The sequence below is a fragment of the Melanotaenia boesemani genome, chromosome 5 (assembly GCF_017639745.1).
Source record: "Melanotaenia boesemani isolate fMelBoe1 chromosome 5, fMelBoe1.pri, whole genome shotgun sequence".
Taxonomy (NCBI): Eukaryota; Metazoa; Chordata; class Actinopteri; order Atheriniformes; family Melanotaeniidae; genus Melanotaenia; species Melanotaenia boesemani.
In genome coordinates this window covers 14,848,148-14,865,855 of record NC_055686.1, presented here as the reverse complement: position 1 = coordinate 14,865,855, position 17,708 = coordinate 14,848,148, and the positions used below count along the sequence as shown (strand labels likewise).

Sequence of the window (17,708 nt, the reverse complement as noted above, 5' to 3'; positions counted from 1 at the left end):
AAGATGACATAGCTTTAAGCTTGTTAACTCTTCTGGCAGAGTTATGCTATGAGCAGTCAGCAGCTGTAGTGACTGAAACTAAACTTAATGTTCATGAAAGGAAGAAGTTACAATTTTCAAGCTGAAATGGAGAAAACTGTAATTACGATATACAGTAGAAGCAATAAATCATGTCAGGGCTACTTAGTTGAGTTTAATGTGTAAAATATGTGTAAAATTTACTCCTGGGTGATCAAAATGTAAAACAGATTAATATAAATAGAAAACATTTATCATTAAGCCTGAATTTAATTAATTTATTTTTTCCCTTTTCATTTCAGCTCCTCAGAATGCTGAAAACTTCACATTGTTGCGAAAAGATGAGACACAGGTCACTCTGCTGTGGAATAAAGTGAACGACAATGTCGGTTATTTCCTCCAGTTTAATGGCCCATCTGCATATTTTTCACCACCAAGTGGAAATGAATTAATGTACACAGTCTAAGGTCTAACAGCTGGGTCTAGATACACATTCACTCTTTTCTCTCTATTCATGAACATCAGAAGCAGTGGAGTCACTATTACTGCAGTTACTGGTATTTCACATTATTATTGTAAACCATTGTATAGTAAATAAATGTACTACAAATCATTGTAACATCAACTCTCTGCTCCTTTTCTGTCTCAGTGCCTTCAGATGCTCAAAATTTCAGAGCATCAAGTCAAAATGAGACCAGTATCACTCTGCAGTGGAGTAAAGTTAACAACAACGTTAGCTTTGTTCTCCAGTTTAATGGTACAGAGACATTCATTGGTGCACCAGATGGAGATGGACCAGTAAACTACACAGTCTCATCTCTCACCGCCAGAACATGGTACACATTCACTCTTTTCTCTGTGATTGAGAACATCAGGAGCAGTGGAGTCAGCATCACTGCAGCTACCGGTAAGATGTCTGCACAACAGCTTTTCCCATTAACTCATTAATTAAACATATGAATGCTTATTATTTGATTTAAATAGTTTTGCAGCTTGCTTATTAAAATGTGAGATTGCATCAACATTTCCTTGTTCCTTGTGCTATTTTTAGCTAGAAATATAAACCACAATCATTTCCTGTTATAATATGTTCATATAATTGAATATTAACACTATAATTCTTTTCATGTCAAACAAACACCATCTTGTCAAAACACTGTCTGACCTACAATAAAAGGACCCAGTAAGTAAATAAATTTGTTGTACTCATTGCCGAGCTTAATGTTTTTTCAGTACGTGTACATTAGTAAAACATGTTTTATCATCCTGGTTTAAATTGTACTTTTATTTTTTATACATTTCTTTTTAATTCCAATATCAATTATGTTTTAATAGAAATAATTATGAGAAATAAAGGTATGACCTAATGCAAAAACAGCCTTCAATGATTGCAGCTTCATTTGATGTAACATCGTATATTTGTGTCAACAGATTTGGTCGTTGGATTACAAATTAAACTAAATTCATTTACTAAACTAGATTCAGATCTCCAGGATATGTTGGCACAGGTAAGACTTTCGGTTCACTTTATTTTAATTGTCTTCAGAAGTTTGCATTAACTTTCAGTGAAGAAAATGTACATATGATTATGCTTTGAAAACACAAACAAACAAACAAACAAAAAAACATATAAACTAAGTGTCCATGTGTGGCTTTCTTTTTTTTCTTAAATCCAGCTCTTTAATTACTATGGGATACAGCCACAGATTTCCATAAATGTCCTATCTGTGAAGCCATGAGATGAGTGGAGAACAACATCGTTTTCTATGCTTCCCCGAAAAGAGCAGAACTGGATGATGGGAATATTTTTAATGCCAAACAAAATCATTATTTTAGCTTTATGTATCTGTAACAGTGAAATCATTATCAGATTAAATATCATATATAAATTGGTTAAGACCATGTTAAGCTTTCTTTATTGTTATTGTTTTGTTGTTGTTATTTGTTTGAAATAAATCATCTGAGAGTGCTGAAATTAATTCATCCACTTTTTCCTTGTTGCTAAAGCCTACATGTATTATATCAATATATAGAAAGAAATACCAGACAAAACAAATGCAATACTTCACCTGAGCCAGACTTTACTCCTCCCACCTTCAAACAACATGCAAGATGAGGCTCAGAGGGAGTGGTAACAGCTGAATGGGAGGACTTTCCCAACCACAATCCCATTATTTGCCTTTGCTCCCTCCGAGGTCATCTTTCACATTCAGGAAAAAGGTAGGACTTGGACTTAATGAGAGCCGGGTATGTTTCAGCATGTTGAATTAGTAAATGTAGTAATGTAAATATGTCTGCCTTTTGTGCTGCAAAGTACCTAATGTAGAGTGGGCCAAATATGTGAAGCCTTTAGCTGCTATTCATGGGTGAAGAGTGGAGTGTTTTATATGGTATACTTAGTCATTTGTAAGATGATGAATTACTCTGGAAAGAAAAAGGGAAGTATGTTGTTGTTTCACTTCTATTCGGTGTTTTCACCGGCCGTACAGAGAGCATTCAAGTCATGTGTCATGTGCAGCTGGACTTTGGCCAGTGGGAAGCTTTGAATAGTTCCAAGCTAATGATCAAGTGTGTCTGGCAGCAATGAAGATTTTTCTATATTAAGAAAAATAATTGTGGTTTATTTAATTTAACTTCAACTTTGTATAGTAAATGTTAAATATCGCACTGTTCTAATCTCTCAAGCCACCAATCATTTATTCTGATTTTGCTTCCAAGGAGCCAAATTTTCTTGTCATCTTAACGTGGTCTAAAGCAGGCTCCAGACTTTCTGTAGGAATGTGTGTTTGTTTGTTATGCCACTTATTTCTGACCTATGAGTCATTCAAGCTTAAAAATTACCCAACTCAAGGATGAACCAGTGATGAGTTGTATCTACACATGTCAGATTTTTCATTTACTACCAGCCTGTCTCAAATACACATAGTTTCTTTCCTTTAGTTCCATCTGTAGCAGACACAACATGAGTTGAATGTATTAGATTTATTGTTATTTTATTCTGTATAACATGTTTGTTTGGTAAGAAGTTACAGTTATGTCATTTCCACATAGTGGCCTGTAGGGGGAGCACCACTCACATCTCAGTCATTAAACATTAAACATATGACCTAACAGCTGTATGGTAGCTTTTGGTTCTTGACTCAAGCTGTTTTTACCCTAGTCAGGGGTACAACACATCTACAAAAAAGGTAAAGATAACACACTTTGATAGACATGAAAAAAAGCTTTAAATGCCCTTTAAGAAGCCTGAATTATATTCCTGAAGACTACAGAAGAAATGTTGCCTAAGAGGGTTCAGATTGTGTTAGAATAAAGGTGGCCACACCAAATAATGGCTTTCAAGCTTACTAAAAATGTGTAAACTATGTTTTATATAATGAATTCACATTTATTCTTGCTGTGATGAACTAGCAATTGTCCAGTGTGTACCCTTCCTCTCACCTGCAAAGTGTTGCATTTAAGGCAACTTACTAAAACGTTTTTAAAAAACTAAAACCTTTATCCTAATATTAGGATGAATTTGATTAAAATGTGTAATTTAATATTGAAGTTAATGCTGATGTTCTTCCTTTAGTTCAGAGGCCATGGCCGCCCCCAGCGCTCTTCTTTCAGCGGTGCAGTTTCAGTGCTGCATCTGTCAGGATGTTTTCTCAGAGCCTGTCTCCATCCCCTGCGGTCACAGCTTCTGCTTCGCCTGCATCACATCACACTGGGATGACAGCCTCCCCATCAGCTGCCCCAAATGTCAAACAGAGTTTGAAGAGCGTCCAGAGCTTTGTGAAAACTCTTTTGCCAAAGAAATGTCTGAGCAGATCCGAGCCAGGAGGCAGAATGGTGTGACGTCGGTGGCAGGAAAACCCATACGCTGCGATGTGTGTGTGGGAAAGCAAACAAAAGCTCTGAAGTCCTGCCTCGTGTGTCTGACTTCATACTGCGAGAGTCACCTGGAGCCTCACCTGAGAGTTTCCACCCTGAAGCTTCACAAGCTGATTGAACCTGTGGCAGTGCTGCAGAACAGGATGTGTAAACGGCATCAGAGGCTGTTGGAGTTGTTCTGCAGAAGTGACCAGAGGTGTGTTTGTGTTCTGTGTACCGAAACTGACCACCGTTGTCATGACACCGTCCCAGTGGAACGAGAGAGCCAGGAAAAGAAGGTGAGGTCCTAAATCCTTCAGTGTCATTTGCTGTTATTCCATTAACCACCATGGAGGTCTGTTATTTAAATTGAAACACAGATTTTTTGCTTAATGTTTGTTCATGGTTTTTTGTCATTCTTGCTCTGGAATTCAGGCCGAGATGAAAAAGATTGAAGCCAATGTTCAGTATATGATCCAGGAGAGAGTGCAGAAAGTGGAAGAGATCAAACACAATGTTGAGCTTAGCAAAGTGAGTTAATATTCAACCCTAGAATCATTTTAACTTGTGCTTCCTGTATGAAAACGTAAGCACTTAACATTGTCTCTATATAGTAACATACCTTGATTTTTCAGCTCTTTTCTGCTCAGTTAATCAGCTAACTTGTCTCATTCACCCAACAGGAAAACTCAAAGAGGGAAATTGAGTTAAGCATGGAAGTTTTCTCAGCTTTGTTTTGTACCATGGAGAAAAGTCGGGCAGATCTGGTGGAGATGATCCAGAGGAAGCAGGCGGCAGCAGAGGAGAGAGCAGAAAGGATCATCACTGAGCTGGAGATGGAAATTACTGAACTGCAGAGGAGGAGACGTGAGATGGAGCAGCTTTTTCACACAGAGGATCACCTCCATGTTGTGCAGGTCAGGAGTTCACTGACAGCAAGATGGACAGCTGAACTGATTTTATTTTATTTTATTTTATTTTATTTTATTTTGCCAGCATTTAACCAGGAAACGCCCACTGAGATCCCAGACTTCTTGTGTCTAGCTACTAGTGCCAACAAAATCGGAATAATAATAATAAAAAAAAACATAGTTACAATAAAATGAGACAAAATCAAACAAAGAAATTTAACCAGTATAAAAAGAAACTAAAAGCAGTGACAGTTCAGTGGTTTAATTGGCAAGTATTTCCTTATATAATTAAAGTGGTTAAAAGAGAAGGTCTTCAAGTTGTAATCTTGAAATGCAATTTCCCCAAACTATATGAAGACAGGGTGCAATCAATGCGTTTATAGCCTGAGAGCACACAGCATCAGATTTCTATTTGAGATACAGACACAGACAGTGAGGGAGCAGACCAAGAAGGTTGTTGCATATTAATGTACCTGTATGCTGATGGGTTGCCAGATCAGGCCATCCACTCTGAAAATATAGTTCACAGTGATGAGTCCGAGGTTAACAGTTTGTTATAAAACAAACGGAGGTGTGGTAAACTGAGTCAAGCATATTCCAAACCTGGACAGTGTCATTAGTAACCTGAAAAACACAAAGAGTAGCATCTAGTTGTAGTGTCTGTGAAGGTTCTCATTCATCCAGGTCATGGTGTCCAAGAAAGGCTGAGTCAAGTCGACTGGACTGGGTTTTGTTTCTTCAAGATGTTTTGTAACTTGCAGAACCGCCGATGTTTAGAGTACAACTATCGTTGTGAGTCGCAACTCACCTGAGGTCTTATTATAAGCTAAAAACAGAGGTATCCAAGGGTTTTCTTGAACAAAAACAATGGTGTGAAGTTGTGCCTTTGTATTTCTAAGTTATATTTCTTCTGTTTGTCTTTTTTTGTGTCAGAGGTTTCCAGCTCTGAGTTCTCCTCCAACTGCCAAAGTCTGCTCTGACATCTTCGTCCATTCAGACACATGTTTGGGGACTGTAAGGAGAGCTGTGGCCAACATTCAACATCGGCTGCTATCAGAACTGAAACAACTTTCTGTTCAAGGTCTGGAGAGATCCTGCTGCCAGCACCAATCCATCATTATATGACAATACAACAACTCTCATTTGATAATGCAAGATAAAACAGATGGATGTGCTTTCTTTGATTTTGTTCATGTGTTCTTGTTAACTTCCAGAGCATGACAACATCCAACATTATGCAGGTACAGCGCAACTGTTGTCACTAATCTGCCTGTTTTTTGTCTTAGGCTCAGTTTTTAAAGAAGATTAAACATAATTCAGCTCAAACCCCAGACCATGCTTTAGAAGTAGGTACTTAAATAGAAAAATAATGTAAAAAAAATAGGGGACGAGAATCTGATATATTTGTTATAAATAAATATGTAATTAACACAGTTAAAAGCATGCTTTTATTTTAAGAGTGAATTATGATGAACACCCATATACTGTAAACTCTTTCTGTCTGCCAGTTGATATCCAACTGGACCCGAGGACGGCCAACCCCTGGCTGGTTCTGTCGGAAGATGGGAGACAAGTACAAGATGGAGATGTTGAACAAAACCTGCCTGACACACCTGAGCGTTTTGACACAGCACCGTGTGTCCTCGCTCTCAGGGTAAATATCGTTGTGTTTGCCATGTGCTCCTGCAGGAGTGTGGATTTGTTTCTATTCCCTCTCAGATTTACATGAAGCTTTCTTGCTATGCAGGGTTTCACCACTGGCAGGCACTATTGGGAGGTTGGTGTAGGAGACAAGACTGCGTGGGACTTGGGTGTAGCTCGAGAGTCTGTCAGCAGGAAAGGTGTTGTCACACTGAGCCCTGAGGACGGTTATTGGACTGTTTGCTTGCGGAGTGGCAGCGAGTACCGGGCATGTGAGGGCCAGGCACAGCTGCTTAGCCTCCCTCAGAGGCCGCAAGTTATTGGGGTTTTTTTGGACTACGAAGATGGAACAGTGTCCTTTTATGATGCAGAAGCCAAGACTCACATCTATTCATTTACAGAGGTCCAGTTCACTGAGACAATGTTTCCCTTTTTCAACCCAGATATGAGAGACAGCGGCACTAATAAATCACCACTTATCATCCGCCCTGCCAGTCAAGTGTATGGAGGAAGAGATTTAGATGATATCACAATATGATCTGTATTCAGAATTTTCTATTTATTATTCTGTTGCATAAAAAAGCTCTGTATTTACTATTATGTTCATTATTTCAATGACAAAATGTATATAATTAGTTTTTTATCAGTAATACAGTATGAATTATCTTTATTTGAAACATAAATGTGCACATTTTGAATACATATAGTGAAATAAATATACATTTTTCTCTAATAAATACTTGTTTTATTATGTCAAACACTAGTCATATGGCTTGTGGGTCATTTTATCTTGCAGTAATTTCTTTCACACATGGATCATCATGTTTTTTAAATCCCCTCCTTCTGTAACCTTTTACATGCTTACTGTCATCCCCCCTCTTCTTTTTGCATGGCTGCTTTACAAAGTTACCTCTCTCCAATAACAGCTATCCTCAGTATACCAACAGAACCAACCTCAGAGCATATCTTAGATTAAGTAACCTGACACTTGCTTATCAGATTAGCTCAGAAATAGGATTAGCCTGAAGGCAGATGGAGCATATGGACAAACTCAAGCTCTGAATCTAAGGAGAAGGCATTAGACACAAATATAATACATTTATGTTGGCCTTGAGCTTACTACATTCAGCAGAGTTATTTTACATTTAATGATTGTGGATTCTAAAAATTTCAGCTTGTGTCAAATTTATGTGAAAAGAAGCCATGAAAGAATAGGGGGAAGAACGGCTGATGAAGGATTAAAACTGCTGTCATCCAGGCACAGGGCGGAGACACGCATGCAGTGAGCCTGTAGGCTAAAGCAGGAGCACGGCATATTTGTTTAGCAGAGCTCATTTGTATGAACCACAGAAAAGGGTGAGTCAAATATTTTTTATGGCAAATGATTTTCAGTGTTGTTGTCTGACTGGCTCTGAAATAAATAGCTGAAATGAAATGGATAGCTCATCACTGTCAAGTTGTTTTTCTACGATTTCTCTTGTATCACCAGCTGCACAGTAATGCATGCAGACCTTAAAATGACAAAAACTTGTGTTGTGCAGTATAGGCTGTCAATCCACTCTGCTTACTTGTGAAATTTTCAGTGTTGCTCAAAATGGGATTGCAATCACACCTGAGATTGGATGGACACTAAGTTCTTACCTTTGGATAAAAAATGTTATCTGCTGTTCTAGTTTATATTTTATAATGTACACAAAGAACAGTTACCATAATGATACAGGCTAAACATTTACAAAAACAAGTTCTATTTATTATATTAATTTCTTTTTACAGAAGACAAAAAACAAGAATAAACTTTTTTTTCCCCCATTTTAAAAAACTGAAGCTGTCTGATTGGCTGAGTCTGAGTTGAGAGGTGTGATGTCGCCAGTGGTGGACGAGACGGCCGGGGACCTCCCAGTCAGGGATGTGGGACTGATGAGGGGAGGACTGATGCCAACTGTACCAGGTTGGTGTTGAATGAAACATACCACTGTCATGTTTTAACACACACTTACATAGTAAACATGGATGAGTAGTAATAGATTTAATTTGGCCTTTTATGCCGAAAAATTAGCGCAAGTAACTAGATTGCCTGAAAATTAATTTTAGTAAATGTCATTTTCTAATTATGCCATAAATTCTACTGCTTATATTAAGTTATTATTCTCAGGTTGCTTGTTTTGTTTATGGTACTGATATTTTATTTAGCTTTTCATTAATTTTTGGAATCGTTACTCTTTTTTACAATGATGGAGCATGATCATTTTGAGTAATTGCTTGTTTCAAGAAGAACCTTTTTTTGAGTAATACAAATGTATATGTTAGATCACTTTGCTTGATTTTTAAAATGGTTTTCTACTTACTCCTAAACAGGTTAAACATTACAAATCATGAAGTAGTCAAGTTTATGTTTGGAGGAAATTTAGACCAATCGTGTTTGCATTCACTCAGCAGCCAACCACTAAACAGGTTTTCCACAATAATTTGTTAACATTTTACCAAACATCTTACCCAAAACCATTTGAATTATTCAAAATAAATAAAAGTCACATGTTTGACTGGAAGTTAAATGTTTGACCATGTTTAGCTTCAGTGTGGATTAAAATTCAGAATAGACATTAATGTTGAAAGTAGAGGTGAAAAATATACACTGGGAAATGTGCACTGCAAATCTCTGCAAGCATTACATTGTTGCTATTTTCCCAGATAACCTACGTGATGTCAAGTCTTGGAAGAAGCATCACGTTTTGAAGACAAAACGTAAAACCTTTTTACTAAACTCCACCTTGTACATTTAAAGTCAAATGCTTTGAAAGTGGCTGTACAGTTGTCTTGGTTTGAATCTCAACATGATTGTGCTTGCTGTCCTCAGCAGACCCTCAGCGGCTGTTTCGTTTTCCCAGGGAGCATCTGGAGGATCTGTGTCTCCGACTGCAGGAGGAAAACAGCGTGCTCAGACAACACACACGAACACAGGAGCACAGGATGCGCAGGTAACACAAGCTAACACAAAAACTTTGACACACAACTTCTCACAATTCTGCAAAGACACAGCGATTGTATCTTATTTAGTGGAGATGGAACACTCAGTCCTGTTTGAAATGAGTCATTTATGTAGATAGATTTTCATTTTGCTGCAGAAGACATATCCCCCTATGTCCACTGAGGCCAATACAAGCCATCTGTTTTCCCCAGAATGTCCACGAGGCTCATGCGTCTTCGTCAGCCCCGTCCTGGGTCTGGTGGTTTGAAAGACAGGGACATGGAGGACACAATTCAGGAGCTGGAGGCCCGAGTGGCAATGCTGGAGAGTCAGAAAGTAGTGCTACAGAACAAACTCAGTCTGGCCAAGCAGCACATCTTGGACCTCGGGGCTCGTACTCCCTACAAGTACAGCAAAGGTGAATTTTAAGCAGAGTGTGAAATGTGAAAAAAATCTCACACATGGCTGTCAATTCAAATTAAAAGTCATCTTTCTCATGTTGGTAGGTAAAAATCTGGAGGGGGAGGGTGGAGTCAGGAGGGCAGCTCAGACAGCGCCGCCTCGATGTGGCTTCACGCTGGAGGATACCAGAACAGAGATGGAGAGATTGTAAGTAAAAAAAACACATTTCAGACTCTGGATCCATCTTTCAACTAGAGCCATTTCTAAAACTTTCTTCATTGTCATAAATACAATCACTTCCTCATCTCTCTTATCTAATGTGTGAACCTATAAACTGATTCCTCCTCTGTCTTTGTCATATCTCTCCCATCCAGCAGGTCTGGTATGACAGACCAGTTGAGGATGACAGAACTGGAGCTGACTGCTCAGACACTCAGAGACACACTGAGGGAGAGAGAGAAAGAGATCGAGGGGACGGTTAGAGAGCTGAGAAAGCAGCAGGCGGATAGACACAGGTGGCTACATCAAACTGAAGTTACATTACAGAATTTGCATTCATGCTTCTACACCTGTATTTTCTTGACACTTTGATCAAACATCTTCTGCTCTTTATACTTTTCGATGTACACTTGTAGAGGTACAAAATGTGAGAATTACTTACATCTAGTGGTAAAGATGGGCATAGAAATGAATTCAAATGACAAGCACTGTTGTGAATGGACGGTGGCCATCAGTGACCAAAATTCTCCCAGACATTAACATGTTTTCATGTGCAAGTGGATCTAGAGGCCTCAGGTGCAGCAATGACTGCACTACAAATAATTACTTTTGGTGCCTTTTACGGTGTTACTTATCCCAAACAGTGCTCTAGTACCTATCAAACGAAGCCAATACCTCAGTTTCAAAGCTCACTTCACACGGAGTTGTTTTCATTCAGAGACACCGTAGTAAAAGTGGTGACACAAAAATGGTAGCTGCCATGTGTGTGGACCCACTGCAAGTAGATATAAATTGAGCATTTTTGGTCACTGACCTTTAATTTTGTTACACATTGCTCCCACTGTAAGTATTTTAACCAAAACTGAGGTTTTTTCCACAGCAACTAACTACAGTTTGTTCATTCATTTGACAATTGTACACTATGATTAGTCATAAGGAAGTGGACAACAGTGAGAAAGCCAACCTAATTAAGCAAACATCCTAAAAATATCTTCTATTTCTGTCAGAACAACTATTAGAGAGAATGTGGATGTAATCCGTCTACAAAAGCAGCTTTCAGACAAAAGTGCCGCCTTGAGAGTAAGTCAGGAGAAGTTCACCGACCTGCAAGAGGTGAGACGTCTGTCAGACATCTGTTCTGCAAATCATCATTCATCTGTTTTATTTCAGGATTTTATTGGCAGACGATTTCATTGCATTTTGCTGTTCTTCTTTCTAGACATATGAGAAACAGCTGGAGGAGGTAAAAGACTCAGCAAATTCACAATGAATATTTCTGACTTGTTCACCTTGTGTTCATTTTGACTGTCATGTGTTTGTTTCAGAGTCAGAGGTCACTCAAGGAAAGCCAGGGTGCTCTACTGGAGAAAGTCGAGGAGCTGACTGAGCAGCTCAAACAGGAACGGCAGAGAGCTCTGGCTCTTGAGGGACAGCTTACAACCACATCTTTGTCTCTACAGACCCTGGACAAGGTATAGCAACTCCATCTGTAACTTTAATCCCAAATACAAGACAATATCTAAGATGGCAGAAATGATAGGAAATTCTGCTTTATGTCTTTTAGCTCGAGGAGAGGATATCAGACTTGGAAGGGGAGAGGGATCTGATTAAAGAAAACTATGACACCCTACTAAAGAGGTAAGATTAAGAAAAAAAAAAAGACAAACCTTCACTGATATAGTGGAGGAATCTTACTGGATAAAAATGTTGAAAACCAAAAGTATCAACTAAAGCAGTTCAGTTCTTTCCGGTGGTTACACCTTCTCTGTTTTGTAGTACTTTATCTGCCCAGAGCGACCATGATGATCATGTGGAAAAACACAGAGAAAAGGGGCAGAAGAGAGACATTGTAGTGGAAAATGTCTACAGCATGGACATTCAGAGACTGGAGAAAATGCTGCAAGCAGAGAAGGAGGAGAGAAGCAGGCTGGAGCTGGAGAAGGAGAAGCTGAGGCATGAGAAGGAGATGCTGGAGGAGCGGAGGGAGCAAGAGGGAGGTAAGGACTCTCAGATAAAAACACTTCTCATTTTTAGATTTCTTTCCACCAAATATATGCCTAACCCTAATGCTAACACCATCTCCTCAGTTTTGAACCCATTTTTACAACAACAAATCTCAACATTTGACAACATTTATATTTAGAGTTCTCATTGTCGATGAGAGACAAACAAGAGTATCTAGAACGGGAGGTTGTCCAGTACAGAGAGCAAGTCTCCACTCTGCAAGGCAGACTGGATTCAGTCACCAAGGTCAGAAATGTACCACTAATAATAAGCTTATCCCTTTTCTGTAATCTATGCTGTTGTTGCACATATTGTGACACAGTTCCAATCTCTCTTCCAGGAGTTTGATATGAGTGTTGAGGAGCTCAGTGAAACTCTTGTGCAGATCAAGGTTTGTATCTCTTTGTTTTGCTGTCACCAGAGAGACCCAAAATCTTGCTCTATAACATTGTGTCTTCATGCCCTTTCAATACAGGCCTTTAGGATGCAACAGGAGAGCAGGGAGAGCCTGCGCTTCCTCTTGCCTGATGGGAAGGTGGAAGATGCAACCCGTGAGTTGGTAAACATCCAGGCATCGCATGCTGAGACTGTGCTCGAGCTACAGAAAACCAGAAACCTGCTGCTGCTGGAGCACAAAATTACTAAAGACCTGCAGGTACATACTGTTTAAAAGCATACATAACTCAGAATTCAATTGAAATAAGTGAAATTTTAATTAACATTATGTCTAAAAATCTCCTCTCCAAGGAAGAGTTAAGTACAATCAATCAGAGGGTGGAAAGAGAGAGGGAGGAGAATACAAGGAGGGTAGCAGAGAAAGACAAACTTCTAGCAAAAAGAGCTCTACAGATCAACACTTTGCAAGGTATGAAAACCCATATCTATAGAGACAGCAGGATCAAGAGAACCCAACATAACAGCTAAAAACATCAATCTATATTATTTCATCAGTTCAAAGATCAAAGAGCTAATAGCATAGAAAGTTAGAACCTGCCAGTTCAGTTAGTCTTTCAGAGTGTTTTTGCTCTTCTCTGTATCTTAAGCTCAGTTGAAAGAGTTGGCGTACAGCCCCAGGAACTACAAACGAACCATACCAATACAGTACACTTGGCCAGCTGGAGGTCAGGAGGTGGTACAGCCTATTGAAGATGATCTGCCTTTCTCTCAGCTAAAGGCTGGAGAGTCACTACTGGAGATTCACCTTAAGGTAAAAACCCTAACCCTTCAATATCTTGAATAAGTCCAAGAAGTTTTTCCAGAAAACTTGAGAATACCTGTGGTTTTGTACTTCCAGGCGGCCACCTTCACTCCATCAGGGCTCCGGACTATGGGCAACATCCATCCAGGAGCAGACAAAAATAAAGACATTGTGACCTTCTGCACCTACTGCCTGTTGGACTTTGAGATGCACTCTACTCCCCTTGTGTCAGGAAGCCAACCCAACTATGGGTTTACGTCTCGCTATGCTCTGACAGTCAGGGATCTGGGCAGGCTGGGAGGTCAGGGGTCAAGGGTCCGCGTGGAGCTCCACCAGGCTGTAGGAGGCATCCAGTTTGTCACTCATGGAAGCGGACACATGTCACTCATGGGCGCTATAGAGAGGAGAGGAGAACGAATCAGTGGCCGTGTTACTATTACAGGTGAGTTATGGTGCATACAACAAGGGGTTAATCATTTCCACTAGTATGAAGTGAAAAAAAAATTATACATGTCTTTCAAACATGTCTTCATTCTCTTAGGACATGAGGGTGAAATTGTTGGTATGGTGGATTTCTGGGCACGCCTGTTCCCTCCTGCAGAGCCTGTTGCCACTGTGGCAGAAAGCGAAGCTGACAGAAGAACAGTGACACAAAGGGGTCCTGTACAGATTTCTCTTGGCTGGCAGGACAGTAGTCATGAGGTAAAACAGCAGGAGGAATATGTTCTTTTCATGCATGTAGGGAACTTTTTCCCCACATTCATAAAAGCGCCCAATCCCATTCCAATCCCTTGGTCCTAGCATTTGTCCCTATCCTTCCATTTTAGAAAAAAAATTCCTTTTTCTTTTGGGAATCAATAAGTATCACTATCTTGCCCTTTATTTTTGGGCTCTGGAGAACATTTGGATGACTACGTTGTCACCACTCTTTGATCCCTTACAAAAACAAAGGGGATCTTTTCTTTGCAAAAGAGAGGAATAGAAGAGAAAATGGGATTTCACTGCTTTTACCTTCTATACACATATCTATTTTTATTTTATAAGGACTTTTAACTAGAATTCCCTGTTTTTAAGCGTCAGTGAGATTTATGTTATTATTTACTGTTGATTACAGGAGTTACATGACTATGGTGGTGGGATCCCCAACGAGTTGGTGGTGATGCTGGAGCGCTGTGTGGGTTTGAGTGCTCGCTGGCCAGGACTCCTTCCTGATGCCTACCTGACGTACAGGTTCTACGACCTGCCACCTCACGTTTCTCAAACTGTCCAATGCACAGCTGATCCTGTGTTCAATGACGTCACCAGCTACCCTCTAGCAGTATCAGCTGATGTGCTGCACTACCTCAGGTTTGCTTGTATACAATTTTAATTACACAATGTAAGAGAGATCTTGGGTTTTTAGCCACCTTTCAACTCCTTTTCTTTTTTCCAGGTCCAGCAGTTTGTGGGTGTATGTGTTTGATGAGAGTGATGACCAGATACCACCAGCCTATCTGGCCAAGACCCCCATCCCATTGCTGCCCCTGGCTACAGGGAGAGAGATTAGAGGTGAGAGAAAAATAAATCAGCTGGACGACTCTGTGCCAAATAGTGGAAACCAGCTTGTTATCATAGTTACACCACATATGGAACACCTCGCAATACATAGAAAATCAACTGATCCGACTGAAACATTCCTATTAAGTTAGTATCTCATCACCGGGCTGGACTCTGACTTCATCCTCTGCAATTTTTAAAAAAAAAATCTGTGTTCTGCCAGGTGATTATGTCCTGAGGGATCCAGCTGGTGGACCTCGGGGCATGGTTAGAGTCATGGTGAAATGGAAGTACCCCTTTCAGCCTTCGATGGATGCCTTGCATGTTAGAGGGGAGAGGGGAGTTGATGAGCAGAGCAGGGTGATGGAAAGCACTGCGAGGGAGGAGAGAAGAAAAGAGGAGGATCCACACAGGCCCGTAGCTAAGCCCAGAGTGAAGGTGATGTTATTTCATCCTGCTGGTACTTAAAATGTGGGAAGAAAATTGCTCTAAGAAGCTCAAACTGAGTATATGTAAATACTGGTGTGTACTTCCTGTTTTCTGGCTTAACTCCCTTTCTTCTGTGGCTGAACAACAGACTCAGCAACCTGAGCCCAGAGAAACCACAGGTGTGCAGAAAGAGACAAAAGCCTGGGTAAGGATTCAAGCAGAATTATATGTCGATAAGCTTTTAAAGTATTTGCACACTTATATATTTCTTTGGTTGCAGCCTCGGCCTCCAGTCAAACAGAAAAGCTCACAGGACCTGAGATCAGGGAAAATCACCTCTGTGAAGCCACCAGGTACTCATCCATCAATAGAGAGGAACAGATCCATCAAGAGCTCGCCTAACCTTTACCTGAGAAGCCCTGATCTGACACCAGAGCCAAGACCAACCACAACATCTCATCGGCAAACTGCAAAGTAAGTTGCAGAGCACTTTCTTTATGCCAAAAAGTATTACTAACCTCCAGATACTGATATAAATTTTGGGCCTGAAAAAAGGAGGATTTTAAGAATCATTGAAAAATGTTAACAGGTTTAAATATAAATCATACTAAATACAAATCCTGATAGAATATATATGAAAATCTGTTGACAATAACATTTATTCCCATTGAAGATCTTCGGTGGAAGCATCTTCCAGACAATCACCCACCACACCGTCAAGGAGCTCCGTCAGTGATGTCAGGACTCAGGTCAGCTTCTGAAGTTTTTGAAAGCAACTTGTGGTCCTTGTAGTCATTTTTTTAGTTAAAATAAAGCTGTGCATAGACAAATGTTTTAACCCCATTTTTTCTTTATATTTTTTAGGACCTTCCCTCTTTGGAGGTGTCGATGGTGGAGGATGAGGAGGAAGAGGAGAGGAGTGAGAGCGGTAATTATTACATATGCATTTAACAGATTTGCTTTCAGTTTGTTTGCATCATTTAAAGGCTCATTCTGCCTTCACTAAAACTGTTGCATGCTAACAGGGTTTTATAACCTTTAAAATTTTCTCTCTTATTTTTTTTTCAAAACAGGAGACAGTGAGGCCCCTGAGTCCTCAGAGTCCAGTTCCTCACAAAGTGACATTATAATCATACCACCAAGACGAAAAATGAGAAAGGTATGAAATATTTGTCAATGAAAGCGGAACATCAGTGCTGATGATATGGATTACAAGAGTGTCGTTGTGTTTCAGGGAGAGAAGCTAAGAGTTGAGATTCTGTCACTGACATTTGAGCCATCCTCACGTTTGGCAATGGACAAGTCAGTGCAACGCGTTTATGTGGAATATCGGCTGCTGGGCGTCCCCATGGAGACGACAGAAACACCAATGTCTCTCCGCAAGCCTGTGAAAGGGGAGGAGGTTCACTACAACTTCACACGAGGTGAGAGATGAGGAGCTTGGTGGCTGTAAAGTTTGAATTCCACAAACCACATATAAACCCTAAATTCTTTTTCTTTGTCCCTTCCAGTGATTTATGTGAATGGTTCCCAGTCAGCTCCACTCAGACAATATCTTTACACTATGTTGGAGGGAACGGACCCCAACCAGGGCAGGTATTGCTATCTATGATGCTGGTATTTCATACATAATACATTTTAAAATATGAGTACATCTGGATTTGTCTGAGTTTTTATTGATATCAATATATATATATATATATATATATATATATATATATATATATATATATATATATATATATATATATTGCCTAATACACAAAGGCAAGCATGTATGTTGATGTGTGTGTTGGCAGGTTAAAGTTCACAGTAGTGAGTGAGCCAATGGACGATGATGAAGAGTGTGTGGATGTTGGACATGCTTTCCTTGACCTGCAGGAATTGCTGCTCACAGGAAATGATGTCATTGAACAACAAATTGATAGTAAGTGTCATGTTTGTGTGATTTTCTGGGGAAAATGTTATAAAAATATCCTCTTGAACAATAATGTGAGTGAAAATAATAATAAAAAAACATCTCTGACAGAAAAAGAAAAAAACAACAATGAATTTTCTTGTGCAGTTTTGACTTGAGTAAATGTCTTATTATGTCTTATTGTGTCTCTTTTCTCTAGTTGTGAGTGTGGATGAAGACAAGGAGGTAATAGGAAATTTGAAAGTGTCACTAGAGGCAGCGAAAGCACTGACTGGAATTTACCAGGAGTTTCATAAGCAAGATGAGAGTAAAACTGAGGATGAGACAGATGAAGAGGAAGGTGAGGCAAAGGAGGAAGAAGAAGAGGAAGAAGGAGAACAAGAACAAGAAGAAAAGAAAAAAGATCAGATACAGGTGCTAGATTTTGATGATGGCGATGACAATGACTTCTACTGAATCTAAAAACATGGAAACTGTTTTACCCTTCAACTAAATGAAAAGATTCAACAAAATAAAGATTCATTTTGAAAGACACAATATGCTGTTTTTTATTTTATTTTATTTATGCATTTTCTTTTGCAATTTCTTTTATCATGTACCCAAATGACAACA

At 39.5% G+C, this 17,708-nt stretch overlaps 2 protein-coding genes across 5 annotated transcripts; both read left to right on the top strand.

The window, feature by feature from the left end:
- The first annotated feature begins 803 nt into the window (after positions 1 to 803).
- Positions 804 to 7,117, top strand: btr33 (bloodthirsty-related gene family, member 33). 2 transcript variants are annotated; one of them, XM_041985030.1, is made up of 11 exons: positions 804 to 925; positions 1,196 to 1,201; positions 1,450 to 1,526; positions 1,695 to 2,238; positions 3,593 to 4,172; positions 4,309 to 4,404; positions 4,557 to 4,790; positions 5,718 to 5,865; positions 5,999 to 6,025; positions 6,293 to 6,438; positions 6,532 to 7,117. In XM_041985030.1, the coding sequence occupies exons 5-11, from the start codon at positions 3,603 to 3,605 to the stop codon at positions 6,961 to 6,963; spliced, it is 1,653 nt and encodes a 550-aa protein (XP_041840964.1). In that variant the 5' UTR covers positions 804 to 925; positions 1,196 to 1,201; positions 1,450 to 1,526; positions 1,695 to 2,238; positions 3,593 to 3,602; the 3' UTR covers positions 6,964 to 7,117. The 2 variants fall into 2 exon arrangements, with proteins under 2 accessions (XP_041840964.1, XP_041840963.1); XM_041985029.1 differs by having other exon boundaries at positions 1,695 to 2,265.
- Positions 7,118 to 7,489: 372 nt separating this feature from the next.
- On the top strand, positions 7,490 to 17,607 carry rpgrip1 (RPGR interacting protein 1). 3 transcript variants are annotated; one of them, XM_041984800.1, is made up of 31 exons: positions 7,490 to 7,781; positions 8,251 to 8,373; positions 9,114 to 9,167; positions 9,280 to 9,400; positions 9,603 to 9,808; positions 9,897 to 9,999; positions 10,170 to 10,307; positions 11,019 to 11,124; positions 11,231 to 11,254; positions 11,337 to 11,483; positions 11,576 to 11,649; positions 11,788 to 12,008; positions 12,155 to 12,261; positions 12,356 to 12,406; positions 12,491 to 12,670; positions 12,763 to 12,880; positions 13,059 to 13,222; positions 13,310 to 13,655; positions 13,755 to 13,915; positions 14,328 to 14,560; positions 14,646 to 14,761; positions 14,973 to 15,187; positions 15,327 to 15,383; positions 15,459 to 15,652; positions 15,852 to 15,927; positions 16,043 to 16,106; positions 16,252 to 16,337; positions 16,413 to 16,602; positions 16,690 to 16,774; positions 16,978 to 17,105; positions 17,296 to 17,607. In XM_041984800.1, exons 2-31 carry the CDS (start codon positions 8,286 to 8,288, stop codon positions 17,550 to 17,552), a joined length of 4,110 nt encoding a protein of 1,369 aa, XP_041840734.1. In that variant the 5' UTR covers positions 7,490 to 7,781; positions 8,251 to 8,285; the 3' UTR covers positions 17,553 to 17,607. The 3 variants fall into 3 exon arrangements, with proteins under 3 accessions (XP_041840734.1, XP_041840735.1, XP_041840733.1); XM_041984801.1 differs by having other exon boundaries at positions 10,167 to 10,307; positions 16,043 to 16,097; XM_041984799.1 differs by having other exon boundaries at positions 10,167 to 10,307.
- The last annotated feature ends 101 nt before the right edge of the window (positions 17,608 to 17,708 follow it).

Bases quoted from the DNA above. Each gene is read 5' to 3' on its own strand.
- btr33 (XM_041985029.1), top strand. The intron at 4,791-5,717 runs GTCAGGAGTTCA...TTTTTGTGTCAG, and splicing joins ATCACCTCCATGTTGTGCAG to AGGTTTCCAGCTCTGAGTTC. The intron at 6,439-6,531 runs GTAAATATCGTT...CTTGCTATGCAG, and splicing joins CGTGTGTCCTCGCTCTCAGG to GGTTTCACCACTGGCAGGCA.
- rpgrip1 (XM_041984799.1), top strand. From the start codon at position 8,286: ATGTCGCCAGTGGTGGACGAGACGGCCGGGGACCTCCCAGTCAGGGAT. The intron at 12,881-13,058 runs GTATGAAAACCC...CTGTATCTTAAG, and splicing joins ACAGATCAACACTTTGCAAG to CTCAGTTGAAAGAGTTGGCG. The intron at 13,656-13,754 runs GTGAGTTATGGT...TCATTCTCTTAG, and splicing joins TGGCCGTGTTACTATTACAG to GACATGAGGGTGAAATTGTT.